This window comes from Salvelinus namaycush, chromosome 3 (assembly GCF_016432855.1).
Source record: "Salvelinus namaycush isolate Seneca chromosome 3, SaNama_1.0, whole genome shotgun sequence".
NCBI lineage: Eukaryota > Metazoa > Chordata > Actinopteri > Salmoniformes > Salmonidae > Salvelinus > Salvelinus namaycush.
Window position 1 is genome coordinate 31894128 of NC_052309.1, and position 22665 is coordinate 31916792.

The following is a 22665-nucleotide window of genomic DNA, read 5'->3' on the forward strand; positions in this document are numbered from 1 at the left end:
GATGAACGCAGCAAAGTACAGCGAGATCCTTGATAAAAACCTGCCCCAGAGCGCTCAAGACCTCAGACTGGGGCGAAGGTTCACCTTCCAACAGGACAACGACCCTAAGCACACAGCCAAGACAACGCAGAAGTGGCTTCAGGACAAGTCTCTGAATGTCCTTGAGTGGCCCAGCCAGAGCCCGGACTTGAGTTCGATCGAACATCTCTGGAGAGACCTGAAAATAGTTGAGCAGCGACGCTCCCCCTCCAACCTGACAGAGCTTGAGAGGATCTGCAGAGAAGAATAGGAGAAACTCCCCAAATACAGTTGTGCCAAGCTTGTAGCGTCATACCCAGGAAGACTCGAGGCTGTAATCGCTGCCAAAGGTGCTTCAAGAAAGTACTGAGTAAAGGGACCAAAAAACTTATGTAAATGGGATATTTCGAGGGAGGATATACATTTGCAAACATTTCTAAAAAACAGTTTTTGTTTTGACATTATGGGGTATTGGGTTTAGATTCATGAGGTGAAAAAAAAAGATGTAATCAATTTTAGAATAAGGCTGTAACGTAACAAAATGTGGAAAAAGTCAAGGGGTCTGAATACTTTTCCGAATACTTTCCCGAACACCCCTTGACTTTTTCCACATTTTATTGTGTTACAGCCTGGATTTAAAATAGATTAAATTGAGATTTATTGGTCACTGGCCTACACACAATACCCCTTAATGTCAAAGTGGAATTATGTTTTTTTACATTTTTACAAATCAATTAAAAATTAAAAGCTAAAATATCTTGAGTCAATAAGTATTCAACCCTTTGTCAATGCAAGCTTCAGTCGAGCAGTGAATTTCAAACAGATCCAACCACAAAGACCAGGGGGGTTTTCCAATGCCTCACAAATAAGGGCACCTATTGCTAGATGGGTATTAATAAATAAAGCAGACATTGAATATCCCTTGGAGCATGGTGAAGTTATTAATTACACTTTTAATGGTCTATCAATACACCCAGTCACTACAAAGATACAGGCGTCCTTCCTAACTTAGTTGCCGAATAGGAAGGAAACCGCTCAGGGATATCAACATGAGGCCATGTTACAGAGTTTAATGGCTGTGATAAGAGAAAACTGAGGATGGAGCAAATACATTGTAGTTACTCCACAATAGTAACCTAATTTACAGGGTGAAAAGAAGGAAGCCTGTACAGAATAAAAATATTACAAAACATGCATCCTGTTTGCAACAAGGCACTAAAGTAATACTGCAAAAAATGTGGCAAAGCAGTTCACTTTTTGTCCTGAATACAAAAGTGTTATGTTTGGGGAAAATCCAATACAACACATTACTGAGTACCAAGCTCCATATTTTCAAGCATAGTGGTGGCTGCATCATGTTATGGGTATGCTTTTAATCATTAAAGACTGGAGAGTTTTTCAGGATAAAAAAATAAATGGAATAGAGCTAAGCACAGGCAAAATCCTAGAGGAAAACCTGGTTCAGTCTGCTTTCCACCAGACACTGGGAGATTAATTCACCTTTCAGCAGGAGAATAACCTAAAACACAAGGCCAAATCTACACTGAAGTTGCTTACCAAGAAGACAGTGAATGTTCCTGAGTGGCCGAGTTACAGTTTTGACTTAAAGCTGCTCGAAAATCTACGGCAAGACCTGAAAATGGTTGTCTAGCAATGATCAACAACCAATTTGACAGAGCATTAAGAATTTTGAAAAAAGTAATGGCCAACTTTTGCACAATCCAAGTGTGGAAACTTATAGTCTTACCCATAAAGACTCACAGCTGTAATCGCAGCCAAAGGTGCTTCTACAAAGTATTGACTCTGTGAATACTTATATAAATTGGATATATCTGTATTTCTTTTTCAATAGATTAGCAAAAAATTATAAAAACATGTTTTCACTTTGTCATTATGGGGTATTGAATGTAGATGGGTGAGAGAATAAATGTATATTTAATCCATTTTGAATTCAAGCTGTAACACAACAAAATGTGGAATATGTCAAAGGGTATGAATACTTTCTGAAGGCACTGTAGATCTGTGGACCCAACTTTTTGAATGGCTAACTCAGAATATGAGTTTTCCAAAAGAAGATTGAGGTCAGTACTTTCGGGAGCCTAGATAATGTATTTAGAAATCCCATCATTGGATGGTTTGGTAGTTGGGTAGCTGACCTAAGTTGTAAATATAGAAAAAAGGAGTTGCCTGGTAATGTCTTTCAAATCTTGGAATGTTCTCAAACCATTACTTCCATGATATTGTCAAGGATACAGATTCCACATTTGTACCATTGAGGGGATGCTAAAGACCGCAAGGCATTATTGTTAAATATTGGAGTATGGGCATGCCCTTTTGATTCCCAGTTACATCGTTTTTTCAATATAAATTGTGTGAGCAATTGTTTAAGGGATATATCAGTGAAGACCACCTCTTCCAGAGCAATAGGAGACACCATATTTTTCACTATACTCAGCCAGAAGAATCATGTATAAACCAATTTAAGATGGGGCGAAATGCTAGTGCCTGGAAATACAATTTAAAGTTTGGTACGGATAGTCCTCTTACGTCTTTCCCTCTTTGTAAGTTTGTTAATTTTATCCCGGATCGCTTAACTGAAATATACATTTTGAAACAGCACAATGCATTTTATCCCAAAAGCCAGAATGGGGACACATGGGGCGTATTGAACTACGGAAATTCAGCCGAGGCAATATATTAATTTCGGCAATAGATATTCTGCCAGTTATAGGAACAGGGATGTTAGTCCATCTACTGAGATCAGATTGAGTTGATTAGAGCATTCTGTTAAAGTTTCTGCCAATGGTTTTATCTAAGGAAGGAAATATATCTACTCACAAATATTTAAAATGGGAAACAATTGGGATTCCATAAGTCTTGAGGCAGTAGGGCTGATTTGGTTAGATACATTTTATAACTTGAGATGATGCTGAATTTATCTAGAAACTTCAATGCGTTTGGGAGTGATTGAAATACATTGTCTAGATATAGTAAAATAGTGTCTGTGCATAATCAGATGACGTGATCAGCAGATTTGATTGGAAATTGGTGTCATTTCCATTAATTTACGAATTGCATTGGCCAGGGGGTCCATTGATAATAAAAATAGCAGAGGAGAAATCGGATTGCCTTGTCTACTGCTTGTAGTGATTCTGAATAAATCCGAGCAGATTCAGGTTCAGAGTGTTTAATAGTCACATGTACAGGGTTGCAGGCGTAATTGCAGGGTACAGTGAAAATATTAGGCTCCGAGCTCCAACATGCAGGACTAAGTGAAATAAAATAAAGAAAATGGTTAAAAAAAGATATAGTACCAGTTAAAAGTTTGGATACACCTACTCATTCAAGGGTTTTTATTTTTACTATTTTCTACATTGTAGAATAATATTGAAGACATCAAAACTATGAAATAACACATATGGAATCATGTAGTAAGCAAAAAAGAGTTAATCAAATCAAAATATATTTTCGATTTTCGATTCATCAAAGTAGCCACCCTTTACCTTGATGACAGCTTTTCACACTCTTGGCATTCTCTCAGCCATCTTCACCTGGAATCATTTTCCAACAGTCTTGAAGGAGTTCCCACATATGCTGAGCACTTGTTGGCTGCTTTTCCTTCACTCTGCGGTCCAACTCATCCCAAACCATCTCAATTTGGTTGAGGTCATGTGATTGTGGAGGCCAGGTCATCTGATGCAGCACTCCATCACTCTCCTTCTTGGTCAAATAGCCCTTACACAGCCTGGAGGTGTGTTGGGTCATTGTCCTGTTGAAAAACAGATAGTTCCACTAACCGCAAACCAGATGGGATGGGGTATCGCTGCAGAATGCTGAGGTAGCCGTGCTGGTTAAGTGTGCCTTAAATTCTAAATAAATCACTGACAGTGTCACCAGCAAAGCACCATCACACCTCCTCCTCCATGCTTCACGGTGGGAACCACACATGCAGAGATCATCCGTTCACCTACTCTGCGTCTCACAAAGACACAGAGGTTGGAACCAAAAATCTCAAATTTGAACTCATCAGACCAACGGACAGATTTCCACTGGTCTAATGTCCATTGCTCGTTTTTCTTGGCCCAAGCAAGTCTCTTCTTTGTATTGGTGTCCTTTAGTAGTGGTTTCTTTGCAGTGATTTTACCATGAAGGCCTGATTCACACAGTCTCCCCTGAACAGTTGATGTTGAGATGTGTCTGTTATTTGAACTCTGTGAAGCATTTATTTGGGCTACAATTTCTGAGGCTGGTAACTCTAATGAACTTATCCTCTGCAGCAGAGGTAACTCTGGTTCTTCCTTTCCTGTGGCGGTCCTCATGAGAGCCAGTTTCATCATAGTAGTTGATGATTTTTGCGACTGCACTTGAAGAAACTGTCACGACTGTTGGAAATAGAGGACCAAGGTGCAGCGTTGCGAGCGTACATGTTCCTTTATTAAACAAGACGCCAAACAAAAACAATAAACACTACAAAAACAAACTGTGAAGCTCAAAGGCTATGTGCCCTAAACAAAGTCAACTTCCCACAAAGACAGGTGGGGAAAAAAGCTACCTAAGTATGGTTCCCAATCAGAGACAACGATAGACAGCTGTCCCTGATTGAGAACCATACCCAGCCAAAACATAGAAATAGAAAATCATAGAAACACAAAACATAGAATGCCCACCCCAACTCACGCCCTGACCAAACCAAAATAGACATAAAAAGGATCTCTAAGGTCAGGGCGTGACAGAAACTTTCAAAGTTCTTGAAATTTTCCATATTGACTGACTTTCATGTCTTAAAGTAATGATGGACTGTGGTTTCTCTTTGCTTATTTGAGCTGTTCTTACCATAGTATACCATACCAAATAGGGATATCTTCAGTATAGCACCCCTACCTTGTCACAACACAACTGATTGGTTTAAACGCATTAAGAAGGAAATGCATTCCACAAATGTACTTTTAACAAGGCACACCTGTTAATTGAAATGCATTCCAGGTGACAACCTCATGAAGCTGGTTGAGAGAATGCAAAGCTGTCATCAAGGCAAAGGGTGGCTACTTTGAAGAATGTCAAAACACTTTTTTGCTTCTTACATGATTCCATATGTGTTATTTCATAGTTGTGATGTCTTCACTATTATTCTACTATGTAGAACTGTCAGAGTCGTGTGTATAGGTGGCAGGGAAGTCAGGCGCAGGAGAGTCAAATGGAGTGTAATGGAGTCTTTTTAATAGAAGTCCACTAAACATACTCCAAACACTAAATGTACATAAAAAACAAAAGTGGGTACGAGGACCCGTTGCACACCTATACAGACATATATACAACACTGACATAAAAACAATCTCTGACAAAGACATGAGGGGAAACAGAGGGTTAAATACACAACAGGTAATAAATGGGATTGAAACCAGGTGTGTAGGAAGACAAGACAAAACCAATGGAAAATGAAAAATGGATCAATGATGGCTAGAAGACCGGTGACGTCGACCGCCGAACACCGCCCGAACAAGGAGAGGCAACAACTTCGGCAGAAGTCGTGACAAGAACATAGTAAAAATAAAGAAAAACCCTTCAATGAGTAGGTGTGTCCAAACCTTTGACTGGTACTGTATATATACTACCATTCAAAAATTTGGGGTCACTTAGAAATGTCCTTGTTTTTGAAAGAAATGCACATTTTTTGTCCATTGAAATAACATCAAATTGATCAGAAATACCGTGTAGACATTGTTAATGTTGTAAATGACTATTGTATCTGGAAATGGATGATTCTTTAATGGAATATCTACATAGCCATACAGAGGCCCATTATCAGCAACCATCACTCCTGTGTTCCAATGGCACTTTGTGTTAGCTAATTCAAGTTTATCATTTTAAAAGGCTAATTGATCATTGGAAAACCCCTTTGCAATTATGTTAGCACAGCTGAAAACTGGTGTCCTGATTAAAGAAGCAATAAAACTGGCTTTCTTTAGACTAGTTGAGTATCTGGAGCATCAGCATTTGTGGGTTCGATTACAGGCTCTAAATAGCCAGAAACAAAGAACTTTCTTCTGAAACTCGTCAGTCTATTCTTGTTCTGAGAAATAAAGGCTATTCCATGCAAGAAATTGCAAAGAAACTGAAGATCTCGTACAACGTTGTGTACTACTCCCTTCACAGAACAGCGCAAACTGTCTCTAAGCAGAATAGAAAGAGGAGTGGGATGCCCCGGTGCACAACTGAGCAAGAGGATAAGTACATTAGTGTCTAGTTTGAGAAACAGACGCCTCACAAGTCCTCAACAGGACAAATCTAATAAGACCAGTCCTCAACTGGCAGTTTCATTAAACAGTACCTGCAAAACACCAGTCTCAACGTCAACAATGAAGAGGCGACTCCGGGATGCTGGCCTTCTAGGCAGAGTTCCTCTGTCCAGTGTCTGTGTTATTTTGCCCATCTTAATATTTTGTATTTCTTAAAGATTCTTAAAGAAGTCTTGACAGTGGAAAACATGTTGTGTTCTGGAAGGTCAAGATGAGTTTTGCCGGGTGGATGAAGCCTCATCTAGCTTGCACAGATTTAGCTTGCGTAGCTTGGAACTCACCTCGTTGTAGGTCGCCCTCTGTTTTAGCAGTTCGGCAGGTCAGTGACTCTTTGACTGTTCTCTCCCTCCACCTCAGGCAGACGTTTTGGCCTGGTCCCAGAGGGAATATGGCCTGGGTGTTTAAAAGGGTTTATTTGTGGAGATGTGTGCTGATTGTTGCTGTTTTCAGCGCTCTGTGTGGTAATAAGTGTGGAAGAAGAGGGGGAATAGGAGGGGGAAGAAGAGGAGGAAGAGAAGACGGGAGGAGAGGAGGAGGAGGGCCCTGCAGTGTGTTATGAGTAAGGAAGAGGAGGTATAGGAGGAGGAGGGACACTCTGTAGTGTGTAATGAATGAGGAAGAGTAGGAATAGGAGGAGGAAGACCTTGTAATGATCAATCCTGTATGTTTTTCCTACAGGGCCGGAATCTGTCCCTGGCATTTCAGGCTGCAGAGAGCATTGGCATCAAACCCTCCCTGGTGAGTTGGACTGAACAACCAGAGACCAGACAATGCACCAAAGAAGCATAGACACTTTGATCTGGTTTATTGCTAAACAAATGACCTCATTTGATTAACTAGAGAATGAATAGCATGCTTTGATTTGGTCATCTACAGAAGCAACATTTGATTAGATGATTGAATTTTATCAAGTGATCGAGTGATCAGCGTCCAATACTGTAGTGCCCTCCAAGCTCGTCAGCAAGCTCGGGACCCTGGGACTGAACTCCTCCCTCTGCAACTGGATCCTGGACTTCCTGATGGGCAGACCCCAGGTGGTGAGGGTAAGCAACAACATCTTCGCCAAGCTGACCCTCAACACAGGGGTGTGTGTTTAGCCCCCTCGTGTACTCCCTGTTCTCCCACAACTGTGTGGCCACGCACGACTCCAACACCATCATCAAATTTTCTGACGACGGTGGTAGGCCTGATCACTGACAGCGATGAGACCTGGCAGTGGGTTTGGTGGTGCCTGGACAACAATCTCTCCCTCAATGTTAGCAAGACCAAGAAGGAAACAGTGGGGGGAGCATGACCCCCTCCACATCAATAGGGCTGAAGTGGAGAGGGTCAAGAGATTCAAGTTCCTCGGTGTCCAGATAACATGGTTGTAACGGCGCCTCTTCTCCCTCAAGAGACTGAAGAGATTTGTCATGGGCCCTCAGATCCTCAAGAAGTTTTACAGCTGCACCATCGTGAGCATCTTGACTAGCTGCATCACTGCCTGGTATGGCAACTTTACCACCCTTGACCGCAAGGCTCTACAGATGGTGGTGCGGACGGCCCATGTACATCATTGAGCCAAAGCTACCAGCCATCCAGGACATTTATACCAGGCGTGTCTGTGGAAGGCCCAGAAAATTGCCAAAGACTTCAACCATCCCAGCCATGGACTGTTCTCAGGCTCCAAGACAGCTTCTATCCCTAAGCAATAAGACTGTTGAACAGCTAACCAATGGCTGCCCACCCTCACCCACAGACTATCGTCATTAACTGTACCTGCTCTGGCATTGCGCATGGTGATCTTAGGGTTGAGTGAGGCTGCTCATCCATGGAAACCCATTTCATGAAACTCTCGATGAACAGTTATTGTGCTGACGTTGCTTCCAGAGGCAGTTTGGAACTCAGTAGTGAGTGTTGCAATCGAGGACAGGCGATTTTTAACACGCCACGCGCTTCAACACTCTGTGAGCTTGTGTGGCCTACCACTTTGCAGCTGAGCCGTTGTTGCTCCTAGACATTTCCACTTCACAATAACAGCACTTACAGTTGACAGGGGCAGCTCTAGCAGGGCATAAATTTGACGAACTGAGTTGTTGGAAAGGTGGCATCGTATGACGGTGGTACTTTGAAAGTCACTGAGCTCTTCAGTAAGGCCATTCTACTGCCAATGTTTGTCTATGGAGATTGCATGGCTGTGTGCTCGATTTTATACACCTATCAGCAACAGGTGTGGCTGAAATCCACAAATTTGAAGGGGTGTCCACGTACTTTTGTATATATAGTGTATGTAACTTACACGCGACCTCTCAACGCAGTTTACTGAAGGTAATCTCCATCTTACATTCACGAAATCTCCAATCTAGCTTTGTGCCAAAGGCAGATGCTCAACATATAAAATGCAGCTAGGACTACTCACTGTTAACAAAATGTCTAGTACATTGTGTCCACAAACACGCTCGAGGAAATAGACATTTTGTTCCATGATGTTACAATAACAAAAGCGAGTGCACAGGCTTCACTAGATTCGCAGGGATTTGTTGTACCGGGGCACTATCTCTGCTACTGGTGCTGAGTCACCGCTACTAGGCCTATTTGCTTGTCTGGTTGTTAAGTGGAGAATCGGATATGTTCCCTGTGACAAAATCACCACAATAAGTGGGTTATCATAAAGTATAAACAGCCACAACCTTCCAAGATTCCCCTGATAGCCAGGTGCAAGGGGAGAGAAAAGTACCAACAAGCTCAGTCAAAGATAAGCTAAAACAAATGTAATTTTCACGAGACTGTAGTCCAATAATCACATAATATTTTAGGCCTACATTTAAACTAATTTACATCAACGAAATAGCGTGGTGACTTTGACAGAACTTTGAGTTGATTAAATTGTGACAAATACAGTCGTGGCTAAAAGTTTTGAGAATGACACAAATATTAATTTTCACAAAGTCTGCTGCCTCAGTTTGTATGATGGCAATTTGCATATACTCCAGAATGTTATGAAGAGTGATCAGATGAATTGCAATTAATTGCAAAGTCCCTCTTTGCAATGCAAATTAACTGAATCCACACAAAAACAATCCACTGCATTTCAGCCCTGCCACAAAAGGACCAGCTGACATCATGTCAGTGATTCTCTCGTTAACACAATGCTGTGAGTGTTGACGAGGACAAGGCTGGAGATCACTCTGTCATGCTGATTGAGTTCTAATAACAGACTGGAAGCTTCAAATGTAGGGTGGTTCTTCCTCTGTCAATCATGGTTACCTGCAAGGAAACACGTGCCGTCATCATTGCTTTGCACAAAAAGGGCTTCACAGGCAAGGATATTGCTGCCAGTTGCACCTAAATCAACCATTTATCGGATCATCAAGAACTTCAAGGAGAGCGGTTCAATTGTTGTGAAGAAGGCTTCAGGGCGCCCAAGAAAGTCCAGCAAGCGCCAGGACCGTCTCCTAAAGTTGATTCAGCTGCGGGATCGGGGCACCACCAGTACAGAGCTTTCTCAGGAATGGCAGCAGGCAGGTGTGAGTGCATCTGCACGCACAGTGAGGCGAAGACTTTTGGAGGATGGCCTGGTATCAAGAAGGGCAGCAAAGAAGCCACTTCTCTCCATGAAAAACATCAGGGACAGACTGATATTCTGCAAAAGGTACAGAGATTGGACTGCTGAGGACTGGGGTAAAGTCATTTTCTCTGATGAATCCCCTTTCCGATTGTTTGGGGCATCCAGAAAAAAGCTTGTCCGGAGAAGACAAGGTGAGCGCTACCACCAGTACTGTATCATGCCAACAGTAAAGCATCCTGAGACCATTCATGTGTGGGGTTGCTTCTCAGCCAAGGGAGTGGGCTCACTCACAATTTTGCCTAAGAACACAGCCATGAATAAAGAATGGTACCAACACATCCTCTGATAGCAACTTCTCCCAACCATCAATTAACAGGTGTGCCTTGTTAAAAGTTAATTAACAGGTGTGCCTTGTAAAAAGTTAAAGTTAAGGTAGGGGTGGTATACAGAAGATAGCCCTATTAGGTAAAACACTAAGTCCATATTATGGCAAGAACAGCTCAAATAAGCAAAGAGAAACCACAGTCCATCATTACTTTAAGACATGAAGGTCAGTCAATCCGGAAAATGTCAAGAACTTTGAAAGTTTCTTCAAGTGCAGTCGCAAAAACCATCAAGTGCTATGATGAAACTGGCTCTCATGAGAACCGCCACAGAAAAGGAAGACCCAGAGTTACCTCTGCTGCGTATAAGTTCATTAGAGTTACGAGCCTCAGAAATTGCAGCCCAAATAAATGCTTCACAGAGTTCAAGTAACAAACACACCTCAACATCAACATCAAAGAAAACACTATTAAAGGACACCAATAAGAAGAAGGGACATGCTTGGCCCAAGAAACACGAGCAATGGACATTAGACCAGTGGAAATCTGTCCTTTGGTCTGATTAATCAAAATGTGTGATTTTTGGTTCCAACCGCCGTATCTTTGTGAGACGCAGAGTAGGTGAGCGGATAATCTCTGCATGTGTGGTTCCCACCGTGAAGCTTGGAGGAGGTGTGGTGGTGCTTTGCTGGTGACACTGTCAGTGATTTATTTAGAATTCAAGACACATTTAACCAGCATGGCTACCTCAGCATTCTGCAGCGATACCCCATCCCATCTGGTTTGCGGTCAGTGGAACTATCATTTGTTTTTCAACAGGACAATGACCCAACACACCTCCAGGCTGTGTAAGGGCTATTTGACCAAGAAGGAGTGATGGAGTGTTGCATCAGATGACCTGGCCTCCACAATCCCCTGACCTCAACCCAATTGATGGTTTGGGATGAGTTGGACCGCAGAGGGAAGGAAAAGCAGCCAACAAATGCTCAGCATATGTGGGAACTCCTTCAAGACGGTTGTAAAAGCATTCCATGTGAAGCTGGTTGAGAGAATGCCAAGTGTGCAAAGCTGTCATGAATCTCAAATATAAAATATATTTTGATTTGTTTAACACTTTTTTGGTTGTGTGTTATTTCATAGTTTTGATGTGTTCACTATTATTCTAGAATGTAGAAAATAGTTTAAAAAAAGAAAAACCCTTGAATGAGTACAGTAACTGTACAGTATCAACCTCAACTACCACTGTATCCCTGCACATATGGTACTGGTACTGACCTTGTAAATAGCGTACATTCTTGTGCGTTTTATTTCTTGTGTGTTATTATTTGAATTTATCTGACCTAGTATTGTTTCCGTGCTCTTTTAAGGATCCTATTCAGGATTTTCTATTTCTTATCTTTGATATTCAACACTGCATTGTTGAGGAAGAGCTTGTAAGTAAGTACTGTTTACACCTGTTGTATCCTATGCAAGCAACAAATTAACATTGATTTGATTTGACATTTCTGATAGAGTTGGTTGAAATGCCTCAAGCATCTGTTCCCACACTGTGTCTATAAAATCTGCAATGTTTTGTTTTACTATTACTATTTTTCATCCATATTACATTAAAAAAATATATATAAATGTTTTAGATGCAGATGAAACAGGTGTCATGCCACTGGTGCCATTCGTGCTTGATTGACATCTGCATACATGGGTGGCAGGGATCCTCTCTCATGAACAAACTAAATTGGAGCATGAACAAACAATATTTCATGAACAAACAAATCAGAGCATGTTATTGGCCTGTTTGTGTGTGAGTGACATTTGTGCACATATGGGCGTCAGGATCCTTGCTCGTCTTAGGATCCCCACCTCCCCTCACACACACCCCACCTTACCACGGCAGGTCCAACTTGTTCCAGAGACCCATATTCAGAGCCCCTCAAACCCATCATTGACTGCAGCAGTCCTCTCTCTCTCCCTCTGGAGCAGACTGTTATCATGACATGCACAAACCACCCCTGCAGAACTACTCAAGGCATTTACCACTGTCAACACAGGCCTACGCACGCAAACACAGAGTCACACACACACAAACCAGTGATGTAGAAAACATGAACAGACGTGCTGGGCCTTTTATAAATCTGTCTTTGACCAATCAATAGAAGGCGTAGATGTCAGATTTATATGTTTTATGACGTGAAACCGTATAGACTTGTTTTTTAACTTGGCATTGTCATCTGCCATTGGATTTGCTTCAGTGCAACACCGTTTAAGAAGTCAATATAGTGGCTGTGTCCGAATACCCATACTAGCGTACTACATACATAGGCTATGCATCGTTACATACTATTTAGCACATACCGTTTAGTTAAAAATGCAGTATGCCACGGCCGAAATGCAGTAGCTCAGTAGAATCTTCTGACTGGCTGTTTAGGTAGGGCAGGGCCAAGTGCAAGAGTTTTCCAAATTTAACAGACATGCATCACATTAACCATCCTGATAATTCTGTAGCTCATTTCCAATTCGATTAATTTCTCTAAACTCTGTATAGAATAGGAATGGAGTTATAGGCCTACTCAGGATGGTTATAGGCAGAATATCACATTCAACCTAAACCATAGCCCATATAGCCCATCTATCCTATTTAAAAAGGACTAAAGACAGAAACATATCATTTGGTTCCATTTCAACATATTTATTAGTGAAACCAAAGTGTTGAAACATATATAAATTCAATTAAATAGCCTAGTGCACACACCAACACTTTTTAAATGTTCAAATCAAAAGGCTAATGCACAAAACAACATGTACAGGCGGATGCATCGCAAATTCAGAACCGTTGGACAGCAACATAGTAAACTAAAGCACTGATCATTGGGAACAAGATCAGAGTGACTGCTAAGGCATGATCCATAAATTAAATAATTAAATAGATAGCCTAGCCTACCTAGCCTACAATCTATATGTTTAAATTAAAAGGCCTGATTAACTTGACATCAATAACTCAGCCACATCCTGAGTCCCCGGTGCCGACACATTCAGAAATCAAAAGACACATTCAGAAATATGGTTTAGTACTGGCAAAGGACAAGAGAACAAGAAACACTTTTCAATGAGAAAACAGAAATCCACTTAAAAAATAAAAAATAAGTCTGTCTTCAGTTGTAGCTTAAGATGCAATAGCCTACTCGTGATCATTTTAAGGAGAACAAAAACTACATAGTTTCACTATTTGGCATCTTCCCTAATTAATGGTTTGGCTACTTGAACAGAACTAGGACCTATCACTCGCAGCCCACCTCTTCCAATGCATTGTGGAAAAGTGTGCATTAAATTCTGCTAGATGAAGAGCGGAATGAGTATAACATCCTGGTATTTAAAATATACTAGATTTTCGAAAATTCACATAGGCCTACTATAACACATTCCTTTTTTGCATACTGAGAAGGTGTAATGCGCAATTACGCTGTTTCCTGCTATTCGTTGATTTCAGTAGCACATCCCCATATCTAAGTGATTACTATGACATCCAGGCATTTAAAGTATACTCGATTTTCAAAATGTTGCATACTATTAAACATTTCCACATATTCAAATGGCTTACTATTTAGGACACAAGTATGGGTATTCGGACACGGCTACTGTGTGGAGCAGGGTTCCCCAACTGGCGGTCCGTAGGCCCCCCAAGTTTTCTGAGCAAATTATAATATTTTTTGTTGTTGTTGTTGGACATAAAAGACTGTAAAAACACCAGGAAATCAGCTCCAAGTGATTTTAATTTTGGAAATCTGTTCCCAAGTATTCCCACTCATAATAGAGAGACACGTGATTGTATACAAATGATTACATGTTAGTCAAATATTATATCTGTTTGGGCTTGTAGTCTGCCAATTATTTTAAATTATGTTCCGCCCCAAGACCATCTGCTCAAGAAAAAATCAGCCCGCGGCTGAATTTAGTTAATGATCCCTGGTGTAGAGCAAACAGCTGCATTTAGCAGTGTGTGTCTGTGTGTGTGTCTGTGTTTCTGTGCGAGCGTGCATGCTTGAGTGTGTGCATGTGCATACGTGTCAGGAAAATCATAGATCACAGTTTTGATTTGGTCTGACTCCAAACCAGCAGCCATTTTGAAATAGTAACAGTAAGGTCTCAGAGCCTGATAAGAAAGCAGCAGTGATGGTAACTGTCCACGTAGCTAGCCTTACTGTGTTCCCTCCTCCCTTCAGTTCCACTAAATGGGGAATAGGCTCCATTTATTTCCTACATTCTGTCAGCATTCCTTCTGATATCAGCAATACTTTATGTCAAATAAGGCTTGCTTATAAAGTATCACATGCATGTTGTGAATTCTACTGATTATACAACGAGTGGGTATGGATGGGTATGTATCACCTTGAGTAATAGTTATTTTAAAAGTGCAAATAGCAGTTGTTGCATACATTTTTGGACTTATAAATGAATGATATGTTCCCATTGATTCTTGAAGAATATAACTTATAAATGCCTCAGGAACTTAGTTCAACTGTCACGCCTCATCAGAATACAAAATATAGGGTTGTTTTACTCCAGTGTTAAATGAAATGTAAACAAACACTATATAGCCTTAAAAGATGGTTAAAACTATAATTCTGATATCATGGATGGTCAGTCCTTGCATCCATAGATCTGTCTATGAATTTGAGAGTGTTAACATTTCTTCAGCCCCATCCCTCAGCTTTTTACAGAAATGGGCAGGGAGTACACTTTGTTATTATAACTACTGCTGATTGCTGCTTTAAAATAAATATTTTTACTGTTAATTCCCGTAAACCTAGCTCAGTCTGTGCCTTTGCCAGCTCCCCTGTCATGTTCGTTGTCATGCCAATAATGGATAGGCTAAGGCGTGACATGGAATGAGAGATTATTTTAAACCTGCCCAGTTTTGTATAGTGAATGTGTGGGTGTTTAGAGGACAGTGGAGGGCATATCGGTGTGGACGTAGCAGGATTACACTCTTATAAAAAAAAGGAGCTATCTAGAACCTAAAAGGGTTCTTTGGCTGTCCCCATAGGAGAACCCTTTGAAGAACCATTTGGGTTCCATGTTGAACACTTTTCACAGAGGGTTATACATGGATCCCAAAAGGGTTCTGTCTAGAACCAAAAAGGGTTCTACTTGGAACCGAAAAAAAGTTATCCTACGGGGACAACCGAAGAACCCTTTTGGAACCCTTTTGTAGGCATTGGTACACTATGTGTGCTTTATGACAGTGTATGTTGGCTCTCTGGACATTAACTTAACTTGATTGGCAATGGTATTTTCCATGTCCTACATTCTTTAGTGGCGTTTTGCCCTCATTGCATGCGAAGAGCAAGGCACACTATGGTAGCTGGGTGCTTGGGATAGTCAGGATCATAGACCTGGGTTCAAATGCTATTTGGAATCACTGCAAATACTTTAGATGGGCTTGATTGAGCATGCCTGACACTATGGACCTAATAGAATAGTTTAAAAAGTGCAAACCCTGCCCAGCTGGCGCGCTAGACAGGCTAAGGCAAACACTCAAAGTTTTTGAAAGACTTCAGATAGTATTTGAACCCAAGTTTGTTACAGTCAGGATCCCAGTTGGGTCCTTGCATCTTTCTTAAACTCATGCAAATGTTAAAATTACTCCCTGAGAGAGAACTTTCCAAATACACAAATCTCAAGGATAGTTCAAATCCAAAGCACTCACAGACCCGAGGGACCTAAATAAGGAATTAAGTCAGGCTTAAGTGCTTAATGTGAAACTATGGTTCACTTCACTCTGCTATTAGTGCAGGGGAAGTCATAGTTGAGGTTACAATGGAACGTCAGGAATGCCATGACATTACGAAGTCCAACCCCACTGGATGTCTGAGTCAAGACATTTGCCAACCAACCCAGTCTTAGAATAATCATCCCTCAAGCTTCATGAGGTGGAGTGAGAAAAACACATCACCATGTTAGAGACAGATATATTGATTGTTTATGGGTTCCCCAGGTCTATGCCATTGCCTTGGAATCAAACATACGGTTTCATCCCAGAAGACTGATTGTTTACATCAGACATTTGACAGTAAACAGTATGGTGGTGGTGACTCACTACTAAACACCACCAAATCTAAGGCTGTTATGTAAAGCTGACCTAACCCTGGCTAGGGCTGCTCTGACAGTAGTGTCACAGGACAAGACAGGTATCCTGACCCTGTAATTGCTGGCCTGTCTGTGTCTCTAAGGCTCAGCCTTCACTGTCTGTTTTTCTCTCACCATTATTTTCTCGTACCTGATTTGTGTCTGAACCACGATCTGTGGCCAAGGATTGAGATCCAAATCTGTGTACCAACACAAACAGAAGCAGGCATACACGCACACAAAAACACACACACACACACACTACTTTTTCTGTCCAGACTGAGTTTGAATTGATCTGCATAATCGATAATGATGAAAATCAATCTTGTATATTATATAATGTATGTAGAATTTGTTCATGTTTATATACACTGAGTGTACAAAACATTAGGAACACCTGCTCTTTCCATGACATAGACTGAATCCAGGTGAAAACTATGATCCCTTATTGATGTCACTTGTTAAATCCTCTTCAGTCAGTGTAGATGAAGGGGAGGAGACAGTTTAAGAAGGATTTTTAAGCCTTGAGACAATAGAGACAAGGATTGTGTATGTGTGCCATTCAGAGAGTGAATAGGCAAGACAAAAGATTTAAGTGCCTTTGAACGGGGTATGGTAATAGGTGCCAGGCAAACCGGTTTGAGTAGGTCAAGAACTGCAACGCTGCTGGGTTGCTCAACAGTTTCCTGTGTGTATCAAGAATGGTCCACTACCCAAAGGACGTCCAGCCAATTTGACACAACTTTGGGAAGCATTGGAGTCAACATGGGCCGGCATCCCTGTGGAATGCTTTCGACACCTTGTAGAGTCCATGCCCCGACGATTTGAGGCTGTTCTGAGGGTAAAAGGGGGTGCAACTCAATATTACAGTAGGAAGGTGTTCCAAAAGTTTTGTACACTCAGTGTATAGCATCCATGTATGAAATGTTGTATTATGCTCCTACATCAAACTGTTGAGTGAACTGTTTTTTTCTCTGTCTATATGTCTGTCTGTCCTTTCAGGACATTGATGAGTTGATGCACACGGACAGACCGGACTGGCAGAGTGTCATGCAGTACGTTTCTCAGATCTACAAGTACTTTGAGACTTGACCAGAGAACAGGGGGCGGAGGAGGAGGAAGAAAGGATGCACTGCAGCACTTTCTGTACGGTCCATGTCCCCTTCTCTCAACATGGAACCCTAGAACCCTTATTCCTCAAACACACTGACTGAATCCCCTCAACTGACCCTCACATCCTCCTCAACACTAAAAGTTTGAACTTGCTTGGAGTTACTGTTTTTCCTACGTACATAATGGTACAATCGACACTTTGTGTTAAAATGCTGAGATCTGTGACTGCAAATAAGAAATATAAAACCTTGTTAGCCCTTACATGGAAAGACATGATGCAATTATTTTTTATTGTTTATGTTGAAGTCCAATGATTATTTAGAAATTATACTTTAAAGGGATAGTTCACCTAAATTACAAAATTACATATTGGTTTCCTTATCCTGCAAGCAGTCTATGGACAAGGTATGACAGCAACCCATGCATTTTTTTAGTTTCCTTGATACTGTTTCCAAATGCTAATGTTTTAGCATTTGTGGCACAAATCCCATTCAAGTAATGGTACCGATATTAGCATTGTTCGCACATGTCCAAATTATCCGAAAGTATCTAAAATGGATTATGAGCTCAACAAAGTCACTTATAGATGGTTTAAACATGATTGGCGAAAAATGCTAATACCATTACTTGAATGGGATTTGTGCCACACATGCTAAAACATTATCATTTGGAAACAGCGCCAGGGAAACTAAACCAAAGCATGGATTCCTGTCATACCATCTCCATAGACTACTTACCAAGGTTATTGTGGTAAATTAAAACTGAGATTAAAACAAAAACGAATCATTATAAATGATTGAGTAAACTGAAATAAAATAATTAACAACCCGTTTGAAAAACTAAAACTATACTGACACTATTATCTTTGACTCCAAAACGAACTAAAATAAAATAAAACACATTGAATGAAACATTGAATTAAACCATCACAACAAAAATGTTATGGATTTTCAATCCTTTGGGGGGTTTTCAAACTAGAATTTCTGCTGACCCACCCCCCCCCCCAAATCTAACACAACCTTAAAATCTGAAAATGTATATTTTTACATCAACAAATAACCTTCAATTCATTACATTTATCTCGCTCATCAAATTTTTTGAACCAAATAATACATCCCCCGCGACCCCTCTAGGAGTTGCGACCCCGAATTTGAATACCACTGGCTTACAGCGTAAGGAAACGAATACATCATATTGTAATTTGGTGAACTATCCCTTTAAAGGAGAAGCCTATCAAATCAAATTGACTGCTTTCCGTTCGTCCAAAATAAACCATTGCCTTTGTTTACGAGACAGACCCAAGTTGCCATCTATTGGCACTACAATGAATTGACAACACTACATGTAGCTCTGAATAATATTTTACAGTCACACTATTTAATGAAAATGTGTTATTATTAATAAGGAATGTCTTTGCTGTTTAAGCACTGTGGGCCTGACTGACTGACTCAATTAAACCATTATATGGTGTCCTTTAGCAACTGTTGTTTTGGGGTTTTGCACAGCAATATGATTTTGTCTCCAGCAAGCCTCTTTCAGCTGTAGCTATCATACTGGGGATGGTCGAGGGAACATAACTGCAAAAGGTGTTGAAACTAGGACAATTCCGAAGATGTCATCCAAATGTACCATGAGAGACAATCCGGAATGAACCAACAACCCTGAATGTTTAGCTTCAGTCATGGTTAGTCTCTGATAAAGGAAGTACTGCAGTACAGTATTTATTTATATATGTGCTCAGAAATGTGAGAATGATGCAGGAAGTCAGATGTACAGTTGAAGTCGGATGTTTACATACACTTATGTTGGAGTCATTTAAACTTGTTTTTCAACCACTCCACACATTTCTTGTTAACAAACTATAGTTTTGGCAAGTCGGTTAGGACATCTACTTTGTGCATGACACAAGTCATTTTTCCAACAATTGTTTACAGACAGATTATTTCACTTATAATTCACTGTATCACAATTCCAGTGGGTCAGAAGTTTACATACACTAAGTTGACTGTGCCTTTGAACAGCTTGGAAAATTCCAGAAAATTATGTTATGGCTTTAGAAGCTTCTGATAGGCTAATTGACAATTTGAGTCAATTAGAGGTGTACCTATGGATGTATTTCAAGGCCTACCTTCAAACGTAGTGCTTCTTTGCTTGACATCATGGGAAAATCAAAAGAAATCAGCCAAGACCCCAGAAAAAAAATTGTAGACCTCCACAAGTCTGGTTCTTCCTTGGGAGCAATTACCAAACGCCTGAATGTACCACGTTCATCTGTACAAACAATAGTATGCAAGTATAAACACCATTGGACCACGCAGCCGTCATACCGCTCAGGAAGCAGACGCGTTCTGTCTCCTAGAGATGAACGTACTTTGGTGCGAAAAGTGCAAATCAATCCCAGAACAACAGCAAAGGACCTTGTGAAGATGCTGGAGGAAACAGGTACAAAAGTATCTATATCCACAGTAAAACGAGTCCTATATTGACATAACCTGAAAGGCTGCTCAGCAAGGAAGAAGCCACTGCTCCAAAACCGCCATAAAAAATCCAGACTACGGTTTGTAACTGCACATGGGGACAAAGATCGTACTTTTTGGAGAAATGTCCTCTGGTCTGATGAAACAAAAGTAGAACTGTTTGGCCATAATGACCATCGTTATGTTTGGAGGAAAAAGGGTGAGGCTTGCAAGCCGAAGAACACCATCTCAACCGCAAAGCACAGGGGTGGCAGCATCATGTTATGGGGGTGCTTTGCTGCACTTCACAAAATAGATGGAATCATCAGGCAGGAAAATTATGTGGATATATTGAAGCAACATCTCAAGACATCAGTCAGGAAGTTAAAGCTTGGTCGCAAATGGGTCTTCCAAATGGACAATGATCCCAAGCATACTTCCAAAGTTGTGGCATAATGGCTTAAGGACAACAAAGTCAAGGTATTGGAGTGGCCATCACAAAGCCCTGACCTCAAGCCTACAAACCTGACTCAGTTACACCAGCTCTGTCAGGAGGAATGGGCCAAAATTCACCCAACTTATTGTGGGAAGCTTGTCGAAGGCTAACCGAAACGTTTGACCCAAGTTTAAATTGTTTAAGGCAATGCTACCAAATACTAATTGAGTGTATGTAAACTTACGACCCACTGGGAATGTGATAAAATAAATCAAAGCTGAAATAAATCATTCTCTTTACTATTATTCTGACATTTCACATTCTTAAAATAAAGTGGTGATCCTAACTGACCTGAGACAGGGAATGTTTACTCGGATTAAATGTCAGGAATTGTGAAAAACTGAGTTTAAATGTATTTGGCTAAGGTGTATGTAAACTTCCGACATCAACTGTATGTGAGCGTTTTCTATTACAGAGAGAGATTTCTGAGATTTGCTCAGAGGTGGAAGCCTCCTCTGGACTAAGTGACAGATGGATATTGTTAAATAAAGTATTTTGTCAATCATCACTGGTCATTCTCACACTCTCTATTGTGTGTGTGTGTGTGTGTGTGTGTGTGTGCCTGCATGTGTGTTAGATGTGATCGGTTGTCATCTAAAGCCTTGTTTATAACATGTAACAGGTGTCCTTGTAACGGCTGTCGTAGTCGTTCTCCTCCTCAGACGAGGAGGAGCATGGATCGGACCAAGATGCGGATTGGTAAGTATTCATTATTTAATGGAAATACAACAAACGTGACTAACCTGAAACAGTCCTGTGTGGCCCAAACACTGACACAGGAACAAACACCCACAAAACACAAGTGAAACCCAGGCTGCCTTAGTATGATTCTCAATCAGGGACAACGATTAACAGCTGTCTCTGATTGAGAATCATACCAGGCCGAACACAAAATCCCAACATAGAAAATCAAACCTAGACCAACCCACCCAACTCACGCCCTGACCAACTAAAACAAATACATGACAAAGGAAAACAGGTCAGGAACGTGACAGTCCTGTGTCTTGATCTTCTCCACATTCACATTTTCAATCATAAAAGTAGCTGTCCAGTGTTGCAGGTTTCTATGAAGTATAACCTAGAATTAATTACAATGTGAATTAAATAGATTTCGTTCCCAAAAAGTATAATTAAGGATGTTAAAAACCTGTTATTTTCTGTGCCCCTGCAAGGCCTGTGAGGAAACAACAGAATGGTTTGGGCTTGTACCGATCAAAAACAGCTGATTTGCCAGCTCAGCCAATTCGAAGTGAATGCACTTGGATATTCAAATGAGCTACCAACTCTACGTCCCACCTACTGGCTAGCAGACTTGCTTTATTTTACCCAGGCGGTAGCTTAACCAAGACAAATAGTTTGGATGGATTCAGGATTTGGAAAAGCATTATGGAACTACTATGGCTCTTTATTATAACAGCAATAAATGCAGATTGATTATTTCACAAACGTGAGTTGTTTCTGTCCATTGCTTGTCCCTATTCCTCATTTTTTTCTTGTTAGCTAGCTAACTAACTGCTACCTACATCAGTCAACAGCCAACTAGGATTGTATTCAATCTGTAACGCTGAAGCTTTATAGATTATGCGATGGAGCGGGTCAAGAGCTGAAATGAAATGTAAACGTAATTTCCAATTGAGCCGACATATGCAGCGTTTACTGTGAATGCAGGCTCTGCTAAAGCGGGAACATTGCCTTTAAATTTCAATCACACTGTAAAGCTGAACTTCCGCGATGCGGATTGAATAGAGCCCCTAGGTTTCCTCTTGACATCCAACTTTTAGCAACAAACCAAAGTATTTTAAATAGAAGTGACTGGTGAAATAGATGTTGTAAAGGCTTCCTTTTAGCTAAACACCATCTGTGGATTGCTTGGCTCTACTAACTACCTTCTGTTTAGAGTGCAGTGCACTCCTGATTCTGTCTCCCCTACAAGAGAATTCAGACCAGAGAGTGAGTTAGCCTATATATTTTTGTATGTATTGATGATTTAAATGGTTTGGTATTGGTATTTTGGTATTTTATTAGGATCCCCATTAGCTGTTGCAAAATCAGCAGCTACTCTTCCTGGGGTCCACACAACACATGAAACATGGCATAATACAGAACATTAATAGACAAGAACAGCTCAAAGACAGGACTACATACATTTTTTTTAAAGGCACACATAGCCTACATATCAGTACATACATACAAACTATCTAGGTCAAATAGGGGAGAGGCGTGGTGTCGTGAGGTGTTGCTTCATCTGTTTTTTTAAACCAGGTTTGCTGTTTATTTGAGCAATATGAGATGGAAC

At 40.8% G+C, this 22665-nt stretch overlaps 1 protein-coding gene across 1 annotated transcript in view; it reads left to right on the forward strand.

Moving 5' to 3' along the window:
- specc1 (sperm antigen with calponin homology and coiled-coil domains 1) overlaps nucleotides 1-17807 on the forward strand; it is a 98454-nt gene extending 80647 nt beyond the window's left edge. Inside the window, exons 12-13 of the mRNA XM_038975597.1 lie at nucleotides 6993-7052; nucleotides 17307-17807. Coding sequence (XP_038831525.1) covers nucleotides 6993-7052; nucleotides 17307-17396 — 150 coding nt within the window. The 3' untranslated portion in view covers nucleotides 17397-17807. The remainder of the gene's footprint in view (nucleotides 1-6992; nucleotides 7053-17306) is intronic.
- Nucleotides 17808-22665: the final 4858 nt, after the last annotated feature.